At 33.3% G+C, this 20,751-nt stretch overlaps 1 protein-coding gene and 2 long non-coding RNA genes across 16 annotated transcripts; all 3 read left to right on the forward strand.

Moving 5' to 3' along the window:
- The first annotated feature begins 1,277 nt into the window (after positions 1 to 1,277).
- On the forward strand, positions 1,278 to 2,342 carry LOC122307829 (glutaredoxin-C1-like). The gene has a single exon (XM_043120932.1). It carries the CDS (start codon positions 1,652 to 1,654, stop codon positions 2,042 to 2,044), a length of 393 nt encoding a protein of 130 aa, XP_042976866.1. The 5' UTR covers positions 1,278 to 1,651; the 3' UTR covers positions 2,045 to 2,342.
- Positions 2,343 to 5,857: 3,515 nt separating this feature from the next.
- Positions 5,858 to 13,214, forward strand: LOC122306836. 13 transcript variants are annotated; one of them, XR_006241550.1, is made up of 9 exons: positions 5,859 to 6,191; positions 6,292 to 6,358; positions 8,323 to 8,390; positions 9,172 to 9,227; positions 9,395 to 9,467; positions 9,544 to 10,262; positions 10,952 to 11,041; positions 11,324 to 11,379; positions 12,893 to 13,214. It is a non-coding gene; the product is annotated as an uncharacterized LOC122306836 (long non-coding RNA). The 13 variants fall into 13 exon arrangements; XR_006241547.1 differs by adding an exon at positions 6,757 to 6,840 and having other exon boundaries at positions 5,858 to 6,191; positions 9,172 to 10,262; XR_006241545.1 differs by adding an exon at positions 12,266 to 12,418 and having other exon boundaries at positions 5,858 to 6,191; positions 9,172 to 10,262.
- A 5,683-nt stretch (positions 13,215 to 18,897) lies between these two features.
- LOC122308220 lies at positions 18,898 to 20,048 on the forward strand. 2 transcript variants are annotated; one of them, XR_006241958.1, is made up of 3 exons: positions 18,898 to 19,076; positions 19,159 to 19,253; positions 20,012 to 20,048. It is a non-coding gene; the product is annotated as an uncharacterized LOC122308220 (long non-coding RNA). The 2 variants fall into 2 exon arrangements; XR_006241957.1 differs by having other exon boundaries at positions 19,159 to 20,048.
- The last annotated feature ends 703 nt before the right edge of the window (positions 20,049 to 20,751 follow it).

Here is a 20,751-nt window from a genome sequence, read left to right on the forward strand (position 1 = left end):
GCTTATAGCTAGATTCCTATGCCTTACATTCTTTATCCCCCTCTGATCTCCCTTTTGATCGTCAACCCCCTCCCACCGCCAATCCAATCGAATCCTCTTCGCAACATTTATATATATATATACACATGATAGAATCCTTATGAATAAAAGAGAGAATATATATCTACTGATAATGAAAAATATAATAAATGAGGCATCAGATCTTAAGTGATGGACTCAAATCATAAGAACAAAAAACAAAAGTGATATTGATGATCATGAGTCATATATATGGTCGATGGACATACGTAAGTACGTAAAACTGTTCTAAATTGAAGTCCACAACGCTCATAATTAATGGATAATATTATGATTTATGAGTAACACGTCAACACTTATGCACTAGCTATCTGCTATATATATAAGAAATATTCCGGCCTTCCTTCTACGCTACAATATATGAGAGATTTGTTTGCTGTACGTAGTAGGAAAAAGAAACCGTTCCGTTCCAATATATATATAAGAGAAAACCTTGTAGATATATATATATATACACATTATCTGTATAACTTTGAGAATATTCATCAACCTCAAGCACCTATATTGTGCAAGGCAGCATGGAATCACTTCGATATTCGACTTTATCTTTGCCACTGGCCAGATCATACAAAACAAGCGAGAGATCACCCTTTTTTTTTAATTTTAAAATATAAGGCAAAATTGAAGAAACTTTTGTTAAATACATACATACATATATATATATATATATATATATATATATTTTTACCGTTTAATGGTTTAATGGGGTTTAATTTAATAAAAATTCTATGTGTAGTCATTTTTGTGTACTCTTTTGTGCACTCCAGTGATATGATTAGTTGGATATTAAAAAAAAATTAATCCAACTAATCATATCAATAAAGTATACAGAGAATATACAAGAGTGACTATACGTAGTATTGTTCTTAACTTCTTAATTTAAATTCAAGTCAGGCTAAATAATTAGGGAAGAGGATATTGGGGCTGAAAATAGGCGTGAAGGTCACGCCAAAAAAAAAAAGATTCGTGGTGGCCATGTTCAATCCTTTTGATCAAAGGTACGTAGGGCCGACAACAAGGACGGAGCAGCCGTCTATTTAGCAGCAACCACTTCTGAAAAGGCTGGCCTGTGCGTAATTCCTGTCGACTCTCTCCTTAAATTAATTAACTTCCACAGTTACATTAAAAAATATATACTACCACTATGCGATATTCTTACTAATTCCTATCTTATCATGATCTGATTGTGAACTTAAGACTCAAGCTAGATCTCTAGCCCTTTCCCTCTCTTTGCCTGCATGGGATGACGCCCACGAACACTCGACAGGCCATCTTTATTTATTTATTTTTCCCCTTTACAGGGCTAACCTTCGAATATAAACGAAAGATTATTTATAAATTAAACTTCCTCAAACGCACATCGATCTATAAATACCGAGCCTTCCTAGCTAGCTAGCTTCCAACAATCATCCTTATCTCATTATCCGATCATCAAGCTCACTGATCAGTCATTTGCTGTCTTGATCATCACATTCTCTGCATTAATTGCTTCTACTAGCCTACGTACCTTACAAATTCTTCGATCCTCAGCTACTACTTTATTTTCCTCTTATTCTAATCTTATCAATACTGAATGAATTACCAGACCGAGTCTAGTTGGAGTTCCTATAATATGCCAACAAGGAGTAATACTGCCAGCGGGGGGGATCCGCTACAGCGCATAGAGAGGCTGGCCTCAGAGAACGCTGTGGTCATCTTCAGCATAAGCACCTGTTGCATGTGCCATGCCATAAAGCGCCTCTTCTGTGGAATGGGGGTGAACCCAACTGTGCACGAGCTGGACCAGGACCCCAGAACCGGCAAAGACATGGAGGCCGCTCTAACGAGACTCTTGGGAAGCTCCTCCGCCGTCCCCGTGGTGTTCATTGGCGGCAAACTTGTTGGATCAATGGACAGAGTCATGGCCTCCCATATCAATGGCACTCTGGTCCCTCTTCTCAAAGAGGCTGGGGCTCTCTGGCTCTGATTATGTTCTCTCTTCCTTTGAACTTTATTAAGTGGCTTTGATTTACATAAACACAGAGATAGGAACGCATGCAGAGGAAGAGGAGTACTGCTAGTAGTGTTTGTGAGTGTCCAGCTCTTGTGTTTTTGGACGGTACGCTATTGACCAACTAATGTGTTAGTTCCTACACCTTGTTTGTCTCTAGTTCGGGTTTGTTGGTTTGCTTTGTGCTCTCACTAAACCGTGTCGCAGAGAGAACTGTAATTGCTCCCTCCTCTGTATACATAAAGAAAAGGACAAAAAAAATGGTTAACTCTGACTTCTTTCTTCTCTAATCTCTCGTTAGTTTTCAATCTTTTAGTTGCAACTTTGAGATAATGAGAGATTTTATAGTTGTTGAACTTAAAAAGTCATATACCCAAAATAATCGTCCATCACAACCCATGCGCCCCAAATAGAGCCGAAAGCTCGACCTCAAGCTCAGAGGCAGAACGGCTTTAGCGCTGAAGTAAGGGAATAAATAAAAAAAGAGTATCCGGATTAATATTCGGATAAATGATATATCCATTTACCATATAATTAATTAAAAAAGAAAAGAAACAAAGGTTGACAGAAGTGGGTGTTTTAACTTTTTAGGGAGAGCGTGTGCTTTTACAATCAAATGGGCCACGTACATGGGTTAGCCCTGATTCCTGAATTTGTCGTTTTAGTAGTACGCACCCGCATTCATTCGATGACGACGAAGGTGGTTTAGGGCCCAAACTGTAATCTTGGCCCATAGCACAGATGTTTCTCCTCCTGATGTTCATATATCCAAGACGGACCATTAATTCCATGGATGATTTTGGCATCGGTAAATAATAAGAGTCAAGAGAGTCAATTTTACTAATTTATTAATTTGATGGTTTAGCATTAATCGTGTTTGTACTGCATGCAAATGACAGTGGTACCAGTACTACCACCTACATCTCTTATTATATTAACCTTCCCACATCATGTGTAACGTCCATCGACTTCAATCGTCCTCGATTGCCATTTTTTTATTAACTAGGTTAAAGCTTGCACGTTTATTTAATTAGATCAAACTATTTTATAAAAATAATATACTTTTTTACAAAATTTGTAAAAATAATTGATGACATATATAGCTTAGAAGACATTACTTCAATTTTTATACAAATAATACAATTAATAGAATATTACAAAAGAACTTTAACAAACAAATTAACTACTACGATCAATACTTTAACAAGATGATTGAGTTTGCATCATCAAGATGATCGTGATATTAAATGGCGTGTTTTGGACCAAATGGAAATTATTTTTTTATTTTTATTTTTATTTTTATATAAAAAGAGAGAAGGTCACATGTCAAGAGTGACCCGGCCCAAGAATAATTATGCAATGGTCTTGACTATCACAACCAGAGGATAGAATGAGAGTGCACACCAATCAATAATGGCATTTTTGTATAATATATGTGCCCATACATGAGTACATATGTTCTTATTGCAAGCCAACATAGAAGATTTATGTAATGGGTAGAATTTGTCCTAGTAGGTAAAAGCTTAAAATAATATGCTATGACTCAATTTGCGTGACATACTACTACCAGATTAATGCTTTGTTCAGTTACATAGACACTCAAATCCAATAATGACTGTAAAATACAAGCACACCACTCTTACAAGATTAACCTCACTGATTTTTAGGCCTACCTTAAATCTCGTTGGCTCAAACAATTCAAATACCAGTGCATCACCATAATCCAGCTTATGGTCCAGTGCAAATGCTCTCCAGCCACCACTAAGCCCAGATCTTTTGCCAATGTATGTAGCCTCGAATTCTACACCATTTTCATTTACTAATACCATATCCAACAATGGTTTTGGAAGATGATCCTCACAGAACTTTGAAAAAAGGCCCCAGTAATAAAGGCAAAATATACAATTCAACTACTTATCCATTTAACTATTAAGAAATCAGCTTCATAAGCTACATCGAACCTTTCCTTGCATATGTTGGATATAAATATTAGATAAAACATAATTAAGATAAGAAGACCATAAATTGCCTCAATCGCCACATACCAACCAAAAACAACTATAAACATGAGACCGGACCATTGATTTGACGAAAGATGGACTTCCAGAGTCTAGCTTGCTTTGGAACTCCAGTGCAGCCTCAAAGGCATGATCTCTTTCTTCTTAAGAAGCTTCCTTGACTTCATCCAATGGCCTTGACTCTCCCCCATAAACCGCAAGCCCAACTCCTCCACTCACACTTTTTATATATAAAGATATATATAATCCAATTACCCTGCTCAATTGTATTTTCCTTCACTCAAATCTTTTTTTTTTTTTTTTTTTAAGTATGCATTGAGGATTCTTTAATTTGTTAGGCATAATTAATGCATGCTGTGGAATTTTCTTTTTTAAAGAAGGTGCAAGTCAGGGTCTTACTCACGCTTAAAAATTAATTATTAACTCTCCCATAAGATCAGAATGCATATGCAATCTCTAAGTAGAGAATGTAAATAGAATTTCTCTTGTATATATATCACAAGTCTCGATCAAATAATTACTACTACTGCTTGAGCGTGGGCGGGTTGGGAATATATTTCTCATGCATGCCCGCCGGTTTGTGGGCGGCTCTGATAACATGATGCCTGTAAAACGCAATATATATGGCCTCGATCGTCTTGATCATCAATATGCATGCATATATGCTGATATATATATATATATATATATATATATATATATATATATATATATATATATATATATATACTTGCTGCATGGCCTGTCGTGTATACAAACTTAAAATGTTATGCAATATTAATGCTGATCATGATCATCCTATGCATGCAGCTTGCATGCGTCTTTTTCATCCAATCAGCCGGCCTTCATAATTTACAAGTACATAGATATAGTTAGCTAGCTTGGTTAATATCATGCCTAGCTAATAATTATAAAATAGATTTAATGAATCATATGAAATTATGTCAATTTATAAATTTTTTTTTTGTGTAATCTTTTTGTATATATATCAATTTTCTAATTATGAAGGTCAATTAGTTAGCCCTTATAATTAATATCAACAGATCGAACTTAATTTCACTCATATTAATGCAATAAGCACGCATGCAAATTAATTTCTATGGTACTGTTTCTGATCATATGACATCGTGATATGCATTGGTCACCGGCCAACTACGTAATTAATATATGTGAAATGTGCTTAAATTTATCATCAAACACGTACGTGCGTAAGTACTACGTACTAGCAGCATTCTATTCCTGTAAGTACATTATTCATGTAAATAATACTATATAAATGACATTAGCCTCAACCCAGTGGCTAATTTAGCGAATATCGTCATGAACCGATCGATCGAAGTACGTAGTAAGTACCATACATGCATCATCTCCATCATGTATACAACATTCTGTTCTATCATTCTGTTCTATTATATATATATATATATTATAAGGAACACTTTCTGGAATTTTTCTAACAAGTAGTCACTACAAGAAATATGGTTTTTGCAGCGATTTTATGTTTGTTGAAAATAAATTCGTTGCAAAAAGCCTTTAATTGCAACAATTTTCATATTGTTGCAAACTTTTTATATCAATTTTCGAAATCAAATTTTTGCAGCGATTTATTTACTTTTTACAATGGAAATATTCGCTGCAATAGAAAACTTTGTTTTTATAGCGGTTTTACACACAAATTGTGACGAACAAAGCGTTGCAAAAAAAGGTAAAACTTGTTGCAACGAAAATTTTTGCTGTTATTGCGATTTTAGACGCCATCACGCACGAAATTTAAATTCCCCCCATTCCCACCCCGCCATCGATTTTCTCCCGTACACTCCCAAATCCCAGTTTACCTTCTTCCCCAACTTCTTCTTCTCTATTTTCTCTCGGCCTGCACATTAAGCAAAACCCACTCAAAAAACATTGCTACACGATTTTTCCTTGTACAATACTCACATATCCCGATTCCCCTTTCTTTTCAAATTCGTCTTCTCCATTTTCGTCCTTACTGCAACTTCACATTTCCCTCAGATTTTTGTTCTTACATATTTTTCCTATTTTTCATTTCTATGCGACAACACCTTAGCTGAGCATGGACTCTCGCCGTCGAGCACCTCCTATCGGTGAGCCATTCTCTCTCACACTCTTCTAAAATCTACCCTTTTTGTGATCACATTGAACCCTATTTCACTGTTTTTTGTTTTTGTGCGATTTGAACCCTAGAACCCTCTCATTCATATTCGTTGATTGAATCCGTATAGTGTCATCTCCAGTAGTTCTCTTCAGGATGGTAAGCTTTTTCTCAACCCTCACACTCTTTGATCTCACCCTCCCTGTTCTGGTTTGCTCACGCACATACAGTCTCTACCTTCTCTGTTTTGACCTTATCAGCCCACAACTTTAATCACCTTTTAATCTGCTGTTGGTGCTAAATAATTCTATTTTATTTTCAGCAAGATATGTTCAAGCTTGTAGGAGCACCCTTTGTTGAAAATTGTTTGGCTGGATTCAATAATTCTGTATTTGCATATGGACATATATTTTTCAGTTTTTGTTGTTTCTTTTCTAATTTTGATTCTTTCGGTCAAAGGAATTTTATATCCTTTTATCTTCATGTATAATTTTTTTAAGTTTTTTTGCTCCCATAAACCTTGTCTTCTTTGTTTTTTTGTTGCCTTCTTCTCCCAGATTAGAGAAGATGTTAAATCTGGTGTCTATGTTGTAAATCTCAAATAGGAGTGTGTACATACCTTGACTCAACTCTTGATGAAGGTTTTCTCTTTAATATACTTCTCCTACTTTAGGCATAGCATGAATATTTAACTTGATGTGGCCCTCAGAATTTAATTGTTACTATATATATGTGGCTGGTTTAAAACTTTAATGAATGAATGAGCAGTTAAATTAGATTTCTTTCCTTCAAGATCATTATTTTAGTGGGAAAGAAGAACACATTTTGTGGCAAGTTCTTGTAATTATGTCACAAGGCTCCATCTATAAGAGCATTTCTTTTAAGTTATACGTAAGGAAGCTTTCCAGAAACCATTTTTTTTGCTGCATAAGTAAACAAATTTTTTTTTTTTGTTTTTTAGTTTTTATAGTATATATTTATATATAGCCATAGCTCAATCTAAAAACCAATATAAATGATGTTGAAAATTTCACTTGCTTCATGAATTAATATCTTGAGTTAAAATATTGTGAACTTGGGTTCTTGATTGCTGCTTCATTAAAATTGCAACAAAAATAATGAAGCTGAACACAAAAATCTAGAGGAATAGGTGATTTGCAACATAACTAGTCTACTAATTTGATAAGTTTGAGCAAGTACGTTGTGGATAAATCTCACAGCTGGATGAACAGGTTTATTTTCTATAACTTTTAAGAATATAAATCATTAGTTGATTTATATATTATCTTTTTTTTATGAAGAAAAAAGAGAAATCATTAGTTGATTTCTTTGTTCTTTTTTGTTTCGGATTTGGTTTAATTAAAGATTACAGTGTGTTAAGATGGAAATTGTATTCCCTTTTATGGTAATGGAAATGGCTCAAACAAAGTGATCATTGAAAGTTGCTTGGATCAGTAATTTTTTTAGTTATTGATCCAAGCAACATGGGCCAAATGATTGGTGTATTAGATATGGAGGAGGAAAATAACAAAGGAGAAAGAGAGGGGGGGGGGGGGGGGGGGGGCAATGACTTTCAAGAAGCATAACTAAGGCCTTTAATTATCATTGATTGACCCATTACATGAGACATGCACTGTGTACATAGACCTGTTCATGAATTGCAGTTAAGTTAAGAAAAGATACAAGGGGTCGCATATATATTCTTTAGGTTGTAGATTATTGTAATCACATAGGTCTAGTAACCACCGATGTTGCCATGTACACTTGATCAAGGTGTTTGAAGCTGAGTCTGGGATTTGTAGATGTCCCCCGGTATTATTACTCAATATTTATCTATATCATGTTCAATTAGTTGCATAAAGAAATTAAGCAGGTCACATTATTTATTTTTTCTCATTCTATTGTTGGACGTGATTTGTAGCTTACTTTTGTCCTGTTTGCTTGCATTTGATTGTCTATTTATGGGTCAGATTTCTACATGTTTTCTGATAAAAACCACGGCACTGCATCAAATTTTGGACCTTGTATTTGGGCAAAAAAGATTGTATATTGGCAGTGTATGTGAATACATGTTTAAGTTTGTACGAATTTTTTTTTTTTTTTTTTTTTTTTTTCATGTTAAGAGAACTTAACAAAAAGTACAAAGATCATGCATCATAGTACTTGAGCACGACATGGACATCGTATAGAGGTAAAAGACTTTTAACTCTACTTCTTCCTATATTTGAATCTAGTTTTAATTGTGTGTATTTATTTTTAACCTTTTCCTCAACTTAATAACCTAAGTATACAACTAGGTTATTGGCTGTAAAACTCTTGTGTAGGAAATTTCCAATATGCATTTTGTTTTAGTTGAAATCAGGCCATTTTCATTTCTATCTTCCATTTGATCTTCCAGACAACTAAAGTTACTTGCAATTCACTTCTCTTTTTTACGAAGCCTTTCTATCCTTTCCTTTATATGATTTAATTTGAGTTGTGTATAATATTGTGCACCATATATAAATAATAGTTTTTAATCCTCTACATATCTTTTGATATAAGTTTGGAAATCCTGATTTTTTAGTCAAGTAATGCTTTGTGTTTTTGCTTAATCTATATATATATATAAGATTGGTGGCTGCAAGTCTTATGGATAATTATCTCTACCTTGATCATAAAAGTGTAGTTTGAAAGCAGTGGAGACCTAAATAAATATCTAAGTAAATTGTTTGTAAATTTGCACAGAAGTTTTGGTTTGAACAGTTATTGATAAACTTCTAGTGTTAACAATACACATTTTTCCATAATTTTATGAAAAAGAGGTTTTATTCTAAAGTTGTAGTTTACTTCAATGAAGTTATACTTTGAGATCAATAAATTAGATTGATGCTGATGTGTTACAACTACTATGGAAAGTAGGTTTTCATGCATTCTTCACCTACAATAAGGCTTTCCCCTGTTTGAATGACTTCATGCTCTTCACTTTTCAGGTTTTTTGTTCTATTAATCTGTTGGTGTTGTGACTTTCCAGAAAACTCATATACAGGTATGCCTTTATTTCTATTTTTAGTCTCTCTCTCATAAGTCACTAATGATTTATATCTTCTTCATTTTCTGTTATTTTTTCTAATTTCTGAACTCTTTTTGAATGTGGTTGAATAGAAGCTTTCCAGATATTTGATGTTTATTGCTTACACGTTGAAATATATTTAGAGAGTTGTTGATATTGCAACTGGCTGCAGTGACCTTGAAGCTATATTTAATTTGTGTCTAAATGGAAATGGAGGTATGTTTTCTTTTTTCTGGTTTTGGTAAATGACACATACACACCCAATTCTATTATATGATCTTCTTACTATTAGGCTTGGCTGGTTACTATTTGGCGAGCTTCCGTTTGATTTGGTGAGCATAAACTTCTACTTCATTTTTTTTGATAAGTATATGAGCAATAACTTCTAATAAACCTTATTTTTATGCGATCCTCTCATCATTGTCATTTTCAATCTTATTTTCTCATGTGAGCTTCTGTCATGTTCTCTTCCACTTGAATGTTATTGGCCAATCCCTTGGTTTTCTTGGATTCTGTTTATATGCCTAATGGGAATATAGACTGTAGTAAGTATATGAAGCTGCTGCATGAAAGTTTTCCTTTTACCAGAGGTAACTAGCTCAAATGGCTCAGTGTTGCTGCTTTTGTCAGCTGTCAAATTTTGATCTAAGGATTAAAGGTTCTAAGGAAGCATGTGTTTATATATATGGTTGTATGTAGTATGAAAAGCACCCAACTAGCACTACAATGTGGGCATCTTATAATGTATTGGTGGTGAGGTAGAGATACACTTGTATTCAGTTGGATACTTAAAATATTATATGAGCATTCTCTAACAAATAACAAGAACTCATCTGTTTTCACATTAAACGTTTAAAAAAGTTACCACTAGTCTGATCTCTTTCCTGTAGTTGTCTTGTTCATTCTTTCCTGTTGATCATACTTCTTTTATTTTATTCTTAGTTTATTTGTCTGGTTGTCATTAATGCAGGAAGAGGATTCCTTACAGCCTGCTTTAACAGGAGTTATAGTGTAAGTTATCTTCTCGTGTGTATCTAAATCTCATACATGACTTGCAGTGCATTTTAACTAAGAATACTAATTCAATTCCAAGGTTTTCTATCCAATCTACCAACTTTATACATAGATTGGGTCTCAATTTGTAGGTACTTGTTAAATTTGACCATTAAGAACCTGTGGTACTAACATGCAAGATTCAACAATTAACATATATGCTATAAATCAAAAACCAATTTGTTAACTATATATGGCATATTTGGGAAGCAAAAAACTCATGAAGCTTGAAGTTTTTACCCTTAATTTCCAGAAGTCCCATTTGAATAACTATGGATAATATCTTTACGGCAAACATCCGGTTTTGGATAAATGTGAACTTACTGATCAATGTACAAAGGGATAAAATCAATTAAGACTCAGAATATAATTACTTTCTTTGCATATATACACATATGCACTACAATAATCCCTAAAATTAACTAGTTTCTGGAAAATTTGTCTATAGATTTATACCAGATGATTGCTACTTAAAACTTAAATAGTCATTTGTTTCGCTACATAACTTATGCTTTATTTCTTGAATCAATAAAGTAATGTATTTTAGCTACGAGTCTAGGAATTTTCGATTCCAGTCTTATTGTTTAGATTGTTCTTAACTGAATTATGATTTCCTTTTTATGGTATTATTTTCAAAAAATTGAAAGTGAAAGGAGAAAAGAACAAACAACAAGATTGCTAGAGGCTTACTAAAATGCCAAATCCCAAGTATGGGTTTGCTTATCACCTCACCTCCTGTAAGTCCTCCTCTAGCATAATCTATTTTGGTTTTCCTTTGTAATGTAATTTCTGGTTCTAACTGATTGGTTTTGCTTCAAACTTTATGGGTTCTGACCAATATTTTCTTACTTAGGTGAACTTGACTTAGGTTTGGGCTTCTTATTTGCATTGGTGAATGACACATACAAAATATGTGTTATTCACTTTCATAGGCTTCTTTTTATCTCACAGCAGGGAATTCATAATTTGTTAGCTCTGGTTTTAGAATCTGTAACTATATTTTTTATTATCGTTTCCAGGTCATGGATATGCTTGGGCCAAGTTTGTGGGATGCTTGGAATAATAAGTCATACACGTAAGCTTCTTTTTGAAATTGATACTTTCTATTTGTTAACTGCTTTTGTCGGTTGTGCCCATCTGACCTTAAAACTCATATAAGTGACACACGTAAGCTTCTTTTCAATTTACCAAGGACCACATTTATATCATTAGTATTTCAAATACTCATAAAATGCATGCAAGTTTCATGTAAAGTGAGTTCTCGGTAACCTATAGTTTTATGTCACAGTTTCTACAAAGAAATGGGCTATAGTTTTAACAATATTTCTTTCTCTATTTGAAACTTGTATTCAATTATGTTTAGGCCTCCATTTTTATGTGTTAAACTAGTATTCTGTCTCAGTATGTATTTTGAAACAGTCTACTCAAGCTAATAACTAAGTAAACAACTAAGGATTTCATTAGAATTTTATAGTTTATCAAGAATTATCTCCTCTTGTGTTTATGCTATGCCTACTCATAAATCATGCTTATCTCTAATTTTTCAAAATGCTAGTTCAATACTTGTGTAGTTGGGATTATAGTTGAAGGAGGGGGGTTTTGAAACAGGTATACAACTAACTTATTGGCTTATCAAGCTAGTACAGAAAATTGACATGACTTTAGCTCTGATTCCTCTTAAGTTCTAGCCCCTTAGTTTGCCTTTATCTCATCTCTTTAACTCAACCTCAATATGTGACATTAGGAATGCCAAAGGACCTTAAAATCTCAGACCAAAACTAGCTCTAAGTAGCTGGAACTGAGAGGAACAGCAACACACAGCTCCTCTCTTTTCTTTCTATTGATTCCTTTTAAGTTCTACCTCAAAAGTTTGGATTTTATTGGAGGCTGCAATAGTTTGGATTTTGTCCTTTATTTTTCCAGTTTGTAAACCAATATCATGTCCATGTGCATTGGATCAGTTCTAGTCTATGGCGGTGGGAGCATTGGGGAAATGGGGCAGTGCATGTAAAGGTATCAAGGAGGCTGGACCTTGTGTATGGACGTGGGAGCATTGGGCTAATGGGGCTGGTTTAACAAGCAGTTTATTATTGTGGTTATGGAAAAGTTACTAGGTACAATCGCTTTACCATATCTTCACAATTTTGGGTTAGATGTTTGAGATAGTGCTAAGTTTTGCTAGTATAGAAAGTTGTGGTACTAGTTTCTAACTTTATCTCTTTTTTGGTTGTAATGCCTTGAGTCTTGATATTGTCATAAACATGTCCCATAGCAGTTAAAAGAGTCTTACTTTTTTCAGTTATAAATTAACGTAGATATTTTTCAAAACTTGTCCCAGGGCTTCTAAGTCTGAGAATGTATCAATTGCTGCTGTTTTTGGTTGTTTGGTAGGTTACTTTGATAGCTTGCATAAGCCAATAACGTTGGTTAAGGGTTTGGTTGCTTGAATGTTGCTTTTAAAATATCTAACTAATGATCCCAAAAACATAGATATTTACCAAATGTTTACTATATGGTTGAGTGATTTTTTTTTTTTTTTAGATAATTGTGGAAAAAGAAACTTATTTTGGTTGCTGCATCAATTGCAGTTTATCTTGATCGCTGTGTTTGCATACCAATCCTACATCCTCCTGGTGAGGACTTGAATGGAATATAAGCTTGCAAGTAAATTCAAGACACCAGTTCATACAGAATGTCATAAATACTTCAAACTAAAGCTTGCTTGCTTTCTTTTTATAAATCTGGTAAATCTGAGATTGTAAGTCTTTGCTTTGAGTAGTTTTGGTTCAAGGAAGGTTGTGATGCTATTTTCATATTCCAAAGCAGTTGTTGAACTATAGATTAAATTACAAAATATTTTATATTATTTAATTGTAAGTGTAAAATACTATTAAGCTATGCTTGTGGGCATCGATGAGTGTGTGAATATACTGATGGCAAGTTGGTTTGGATAGATTGAAGTATAAAAATAAAACTTTATTATGGTTCAATAAACTAATGTCTTTAATGGTGGTTCAATGAACTAATATCTCTATTATAACTTACGAGCACAAAAGACTTTGAAGTAACTATTATATTAAGCTTTAGTAGATTGCATGTATACATATTACGTACTTGACAGAAAAGTGGTGTGAGGCCTAGTTATATGCATGAAGAAAGATCCATGTTTATTAATATATGAAAAAAATTTACTTTAATGTAGAAATGAAGCCTCCTCTCTTCTTTAGTTTTGGTTTTTTCATAAGAGATAGAGAAGTTTTAGATAAAAAGAAAAGAAAAAAAGAGTTAGTGTTTATTCTTGAACAATTGTTAGTTGAAACAGTGTGCAAGTAGATTTGGATGAATGTATAAATGTCAAGCAAATTATATACAAGTGTAAAAAAATACTATAGTTTCAGTAGTATTTTTTTTAATTTTGTAATTGAGTATTTGCAGCGATTAAAAATCATTGGAAATAGTTCAAAACTTGTTGCAATTGCTCTATACCAGCAATTTTAGTTCTTGGAAAAATGTTAAATACAACAAAGGAAGTAAGTGTTGCTTCTTATGTGGGTTTTTGCAACATTTTTTTGACCTTTTGCAGCGTTTTTAGTCCTTGAAAAAAATATTAAATGCAACAAAAAAAGGAAGCACTGCTTCTAATATGGGGTATTTATAACGCTTTTTGGATCTTTTTCAGCGATTTTAGTCATTGAAAAAGATGTTAAATGCAACAAAAGTAGCAAGCGTTGCTTTTAATATAGGATATTTGTAGTGCTTTTTGATCTTTTGCAACAATTTTAGTCCTTGAAAAAACTATTAAATGCAACAAAGAAAGCAAGCGTTGCTTTTGATATGGGGTATTTGCAACGCTATTGAGAGCTTTTACAAGGATTAAAATCGCTGGAATTGCTCAAAAGCAACATTCTTAATGGGAATTCATACCCCATTTCTAGCGTGTTATTTTATTATTTGCAACGAAAATATATCGTTGCAATTGATGCTATTTGCAACGTTTTTTCAATATCATTGTAATTTATAAAATAAAAAAGGATTATATTGTCGAATGTGCAAGGAATTAAAAAATGCAATAATTGAGGTATTGCAACGTTTTATACTAGTATTTATAATAATTTTAAGCACGGTAAAAGGTCAAATTTCTTGTAGTGAGTGGACATCATGATATATATTGTTAAATGAGAGCGAGAGAGGAAAAGGGATCTTAGAAAATGGACAAAAAGGAAGACATAGGCAAAGTCGTCGGATGTGGCGTCGGTGGCGCCGCCTAGGCCTTGGATTTGCCAAAGGCATGCAGTGCTTGTTGCCAACCCTTTTCCCTTTGAGACGGCATTTATTTCCCAAACTCTCTCTCTCTCTCTCATCCTCCCAGCACTCAATATCTCTTAAAATAATAACCAAACAAAACATTGCACCTCTTGTATATAATGACGAAGCTAGCCGCGGCTCTTTCGTGCCAATTCATGTCATCATGATTTCCCATCATAATAATATATATAACAATAATTTTGTATTTGTGAAGAAGTCAATGGTATGACTCTTTTGTTAATCTCTTCTTATATATACCTGTCAGCAACTAGACCAATAATTACCTTGCGCGCGCGGTAGTACCATATCCTTTCCTAATTTTGATCTTCTGATCATTCAACCATGTAGAAAAACTCGCTTAGATACATATATATGTAGCATTTTCTTTGCCTTCATCAACGGTATAATTAAGCTAGCTGTAGCATACAGTGCTACACAATCGATCCAATCGTTAAGCCGATTGCACAAGATCGATCGATCATATATATATATATATTATATATATATATATATGTATGTATTGTTAATTTTTGTTTTTAACGTTCTGATCGATCATGTATACATATTTGTGCACATGATCGATGGTGTCAAGCTGCTCCAACAAGTTTTGATGAGATCGATATCTAAGAGCATGCTGGTGCAAATCTAAACTTTAATTAGACGTGAGAAAAAGTCTTTATATTGAATTAATTAAAAGTTTAAAATTCTACACAAGTTATAGTAATTCTTGAGTGCTTTCCATTTTAGCCTGTCACTCTTATCCCTCCATCACACTATTTTATTATTTTCATCAATCTCTCCCTCACTATTTTCCTCGTTCTTTCCTCTCTTCAACCCAAAATCTTCCCAACATTATTCCCTTGCTCTTCTTCACCCGCAAGTCGTTCCATGCTCCATGCTCTACATTATCACATTGAAATAAATTATCTTATTAAAATAAATCATATAAGTAATATATGGGAATAAATTACCAATTTACCACATTTTATTTTTTAATAAAATTATTAATTAATATATAAAGTGTATTTACAAAATATAAAAAACTTATCAAATATTATTAAAATATATAATATTATATTATTATTTTACTTTTAAAATGACTAGTCTAATGTGGACTCATCTAGTTAAAATTAATGCTATGGTCAAAAGATAAGATTCTAGCTAAACTATTAGTTATACAGTTCAGATGATATGAGATATTTTGAATAATAATAAATAAAATATTATTATAATATAATTTGTTAATATTAATTTTGTATTGAAATTTGAAAAATTTAAATTATTTATTATATTTTGTATAGAAATTTAAAAAAATTGTAATAATTAGATGATATAAGATTATTTAGTTTTAAGAAGCTAGCTAGCTTGCTGAATATATTGGAGTCTCAATTATTACCGCAATCAGGCATTGATCAGCGTTAAAAATAAAAAGAAAATAAGGATACCATCTTCCGGAAGAATATAAATATTAGAAAAATGCTTGGCTTACTGAGATATGGGTCTGATAAATTTTTTTTTTTAATTTAATAATTAAGAAAATATTTTTTAATGATGTTGTAAATTAAAAAAAAAATATTTAAGCATATAAAAAAATTTTAATTTTTTTTTTTTTTTCTCGGACCGAGCTCGTGCTACAATGGATGTATCACTGCTCTAAATATTATATGTATGCGCGCATTGAGAGTACTGAGGTTTGATAGAAACTCCAAAACATGAAACAGATCTGTCTCTTTAATTTTTACGAAAAATGGAGAACAATCTCGGTCTCCCAAAGGGCCGAAACTACTCCAACGTCCATCATCCCGGCCATCCACCTACCCTAATTTATATATGAAAAAATATTGGCATCAGCCCGGTACTAATGCCGATTAAGGATTTCTAATAATTTATGTAGTAGTGTACAAAAGCCAGCCCTGTACTGATAAAAGAACCAACCCGTACTGTAAGGTCGGCCCAAAGCGTTGTGGTCTATTATCTGTTATTGCATGCCGTGCTTGTTTATTTATGTATGGGATCAATTGCATGCTTTACAGCAAGGAAATAACTTGATCCATTAGTTATTTCTTGGACCCATATCTCTCGCTCATCAGCACTTTATTATAGCTTGAAGTGACATATTTTTTAGTGTAGTTCCGGGGAGAATTCGTAAAACTCCATTTCGAGTATTGAATAGAGTTTTTCCATATTTCGACCAAAGAATCATCCCTTCTCAATTGAAGAATTAAGAGATACAGATGGTGAGACATAAAACATCTTGTTGCCAAAGACATCACTCAAGTTGCAGGTATTGATTATTCTGAAACATTTGTGTAGAACATCGCGCTACCATAGGAACATGGTGTAACAAGCGGTATCAGAGACTTGGGAAGATAAGAGCCCATTAAGAAACAATTCATCAATCAAAGAAGCGAATTTCCAAAGAGTGAAGTGGACCAGGGCCAAAAGAATTCACTCCCCCCATTCAATGTAGTTCTTCCTGTTCTTAGGACTAAGATGAAGAACCATTTACAGTCTTAGGCCTGCCTTTCATTCCATAATTCACAGACAAGTTTTTGCATCTAGTGCAAGTGTAACCACATTCCTATTGAGAAAAAGGAGAAAGAGAGATCTTCTTTTGAACAATAAAATTTTGCCACATAGATTTTCAATTTTGTCGTTATAACATTTTTTTTAAGATGCACGAGAACAACTCCTAGTTCAATTAAGGATCAAATGTTGGAACCTCATGGGTAAGCATAGGGTAATTGAATTGATAGAGAAATTCATAGACCTAGGTGGGATTTCGACGAATTCTTTTGCAGCTGCTTGAACATAACTTCTATCATTCATTCGAAGGAGTTTAGGCTCTTTAGTGCTATACTCGCTTTCCCATTGACTTTCTGTGTGAGATTTCCATCCAGAGCACATCTACAAAGACCTTTGACTTCGATTATGGGCCTATTGTATCCGTAATAGTGCAAAAGAAGGAACGCCTGATGTACAGTTAGCAAGCCTTGGACCACAAACACAAAACCCATTTGCTTCTCATTCAACCAGAGAACTAAGAATGCGGCTAAGCTACCTCACTTGAGAATTTTGGAGTCGGGCTTTAGCATATTATTGATCAGCATATTATGTCGTTGGACTTGTGGGCATTGTTCCAACCATCGGGCTTTGAGACAACCATTCCCCTTACACAATCCTCCTCTTGAGTTACATTTGGTGGTCTTTCTTTTTGGCTTAACTCCTCTTTCTATTCTATTGATTAGAAGCATTCAATGGTGTTAAATAATTCTATCGAATTGAGTATTATTGTATGTGTGATAATATCTACCATACCAGGAATAATCCAATTATTGAAATTGTTCTATATGTTAGTGTTAGTGTATATGTGTTATGTGAGTTCCACCTTGGTTAAGTAAGGTTCTTGTATAGCCTTTGACCTCTTATATATAGGTCACCTTGTATAGAACAGTTGATATATATTATATATATAATTGATTAATATCTTTGGCCTCCTATATATAGGCCATAGCATAATTAATATATAGAATTGGTTAATACAATTCTAACAATATTAAATTATAATTAATTCATGAATAAACGGAAATTATACTTGTTGAGGCTGGCTTGCTTTTTTACAGAATGAGTTTAGAGGATGACGTACACTCATTGCTGCTTGGATGACAAATATCAATGAATAATGCTACTTGTTTAGACAAATAGATTCCGGGTACTTTTTTATTTAATGATTAAAGAAGGATTTTTGAATAATATTGTGAATTTTTTTAAAAAATGTTTAAAAGTGAGATTTAGATAGTGAGATGAGATGAAATGATTTTAAATGAAAGTTGAATAAAATAATATTATAATATTATTATTATTTTGAAATTTGAAAAAGTTAAATTATTTATTATATTTTGTATAAGAATTTGAAAAGATTGTAATAGTGATATAAGACGAGTTAAAATAATCTTTATATCTAAATCTAAAAAAAAGTTAAAAAAAGGACCAAATTTATTAATCGAATGCACCTTGTGTAGCACGACTCAAGATCGATTATGAATGTAGAGGGAAAAAGGAGTTAAAAACTGCTTTCCACAAGTGTCACAATCATTCTCCTTTAGAGCATTGGCAATGGCCTCACTATTGCCAAATGCAAGTCCAAAATAACTACAATTTTATAGAAATTTATCTGCAACAGCCTAGCCATACATCATTTGTTTGACATAACTGCTATAGTAAATCTTAAGACCTCTCTATGTATGGCGAGACCCTGTAGAAGGAGCAAACAATATTTTATTTGTTATCTACTACCTGCCCCTGCGTTTCCCTTGATTTTTCATTTACCCCAAAATCCTCAAGTCTTTCTTTTCTTCCTCTCTCGAACTCCATTATTCTTCAACCCGTCGTTGTGCTGAAGCCTATAATCCCAAATCTCTCCAGCGCCTTCTCCGAGTCTTGCCGTCGTCTCCGTGCTCTCCGGCTGTAAGTCTCTCTTCCTCTCTCTTCCTCCTTCTTCTCTTCCTCTTCTCCGATTTTAATTTTATCTCCTATTTTACGTTACAAGGTCAAATTAAAATCTTGATATCAGCTTGCTCCACGAATCATCCAGGAGGTTTTTCTTCCTCCACGAATCTGCCACTACCTGTAGCATTTGTTTGGGTAAATGCGAAAGCTTTTTTTTTTTTTTTTTTCGAGGATGAAATGGTATACGAGATTATTTTCCATAGATTTGTTTGGTAATTTTTTGGGCAACTGTTGATATTAAAGATGATTATTTGTTTGCTATCTGCTGTATTGCATAAAATTGCATTCCATGGCTTGAATTGTAACGTCATTTGCAGAGAGATTTCACTACCATGTTCGTAGCTTGTGTGATTGCCAGGTCCCGTGTATTATAAGTTTCTTCAGCTGTTGAAATGTTCCCCCATTTTGGTGTATTATTGTTTTAAAACTTATTTCTTTGGCGTCTGTCTCAGGTCGAGGCTCATTTTTTCCTTTTGAGTTCTTACATCAATTTTGATTATTGTGGACTTCTTTTATGTTTCTAATGATTAGTGGGTTGTAAATCATTTTATTGCAAAATTAAATTTTCCAACTTGAAGTTTTATGTTTCTAATGATTAGAGCAATAATAGTCAGCAATATAGATCAGCACTGTCCCAGATCCTATGCACACTGGAATCGGTCACATCTTGATTCTGAGTTAGGTGCAACTTTTATTAGTAAGTAGTAGGTTAAATCGATCACACATACTTGTTGTAAATCATGCACTTTCCATGCTATAAGACAACATCAGTAGCCAACTCAAATTGAAATCGGCCCACCTATCACCATGTTTGGCACACTGGAATTTTACTGAGTCTTTTGTCCTTTTGTTTTCCTCTTCATTTCATTACTTGGTGCAACTTGTCTGACTAGCATATGGCAAGAGGCTTCGCGGATTGTTGGTGAAGAAGAATTCAGAGCTTTTTGGAAGGGAAATCTGGTATGCTTCTGTAGTCAATTCCAAGTGTGTACATGCTAAGTCCTTTTCAGTGTATGGTTGATTGGTGTTTGGTTGCTAATGTAGGGTGTTGGGCCAAGTATAGCAATCAGTTTTTCAGTATACGAGACCTTGAGATCTTTTGAAAATTGCATAGTTAAATAACATCATAAGTTGTTTATGTAATTTTATTGTTCTGAAAAATTTGTGAAAAATTTGAAAACTGATTCTAGAGTTTGGAAATAATAATTTTAAGTAAAAATTAAATTATTAATTAATATGTGGAGTGTATTTGTAAAATATTAAAAAAATAAAAAATTATTATTTAAATATATAATATTATATTATTATTTAAACTTTAGAATAGCTAGTTTAATATAGATTACTATTTCTATTAATTTAGATCTTAGTTAAAAACTCAAATTCTAGTTAAAATTTAGATTTGGCAATCCATTGCCAATTTAAGAACTGAATGGTGCTATCCTACTTAAAATGTTACCGTTGTCTCTCCAAATTGGTGGCCCACTTTAGTTAAGCCTTTTCAAAAATCCAAACTTGCCTATGACATCTTATCACTTTATGCGTGAGAGAGAGAGAGAGAGAGAGAGTCCGGATTGAAGCCTCGTGGGGACAGAAAATGTTTCTTTTTCAGTTGTAAAACGAATCTTCGAGACCC

Source organism: Carya illinoinensis, chromosome 4 (assembly GCF_018687715.1).
Source record: "Carya illinoinensis cultivar Pawnee chromosome 4, C.illinoinensisPawnee_v1, whole genome shotgun sequence".
NCBI classification, from domain to species: Eukaryota; Viridiplantae; Streptophyta; class Magnoliopsida; order Fagales; family Juglandaceae; genus Carya; species Carya illinoinensis.

Bases quoted from the DNA above. Each gene is read 5' to 3' on its own strand.
- LOC122307829 (XM_043120932.1), top strand. From the start codon at position 1,652: ATGAATTACCAGACCGAGTCTAGTTGGAGTTCCTATAATATGCCAACA.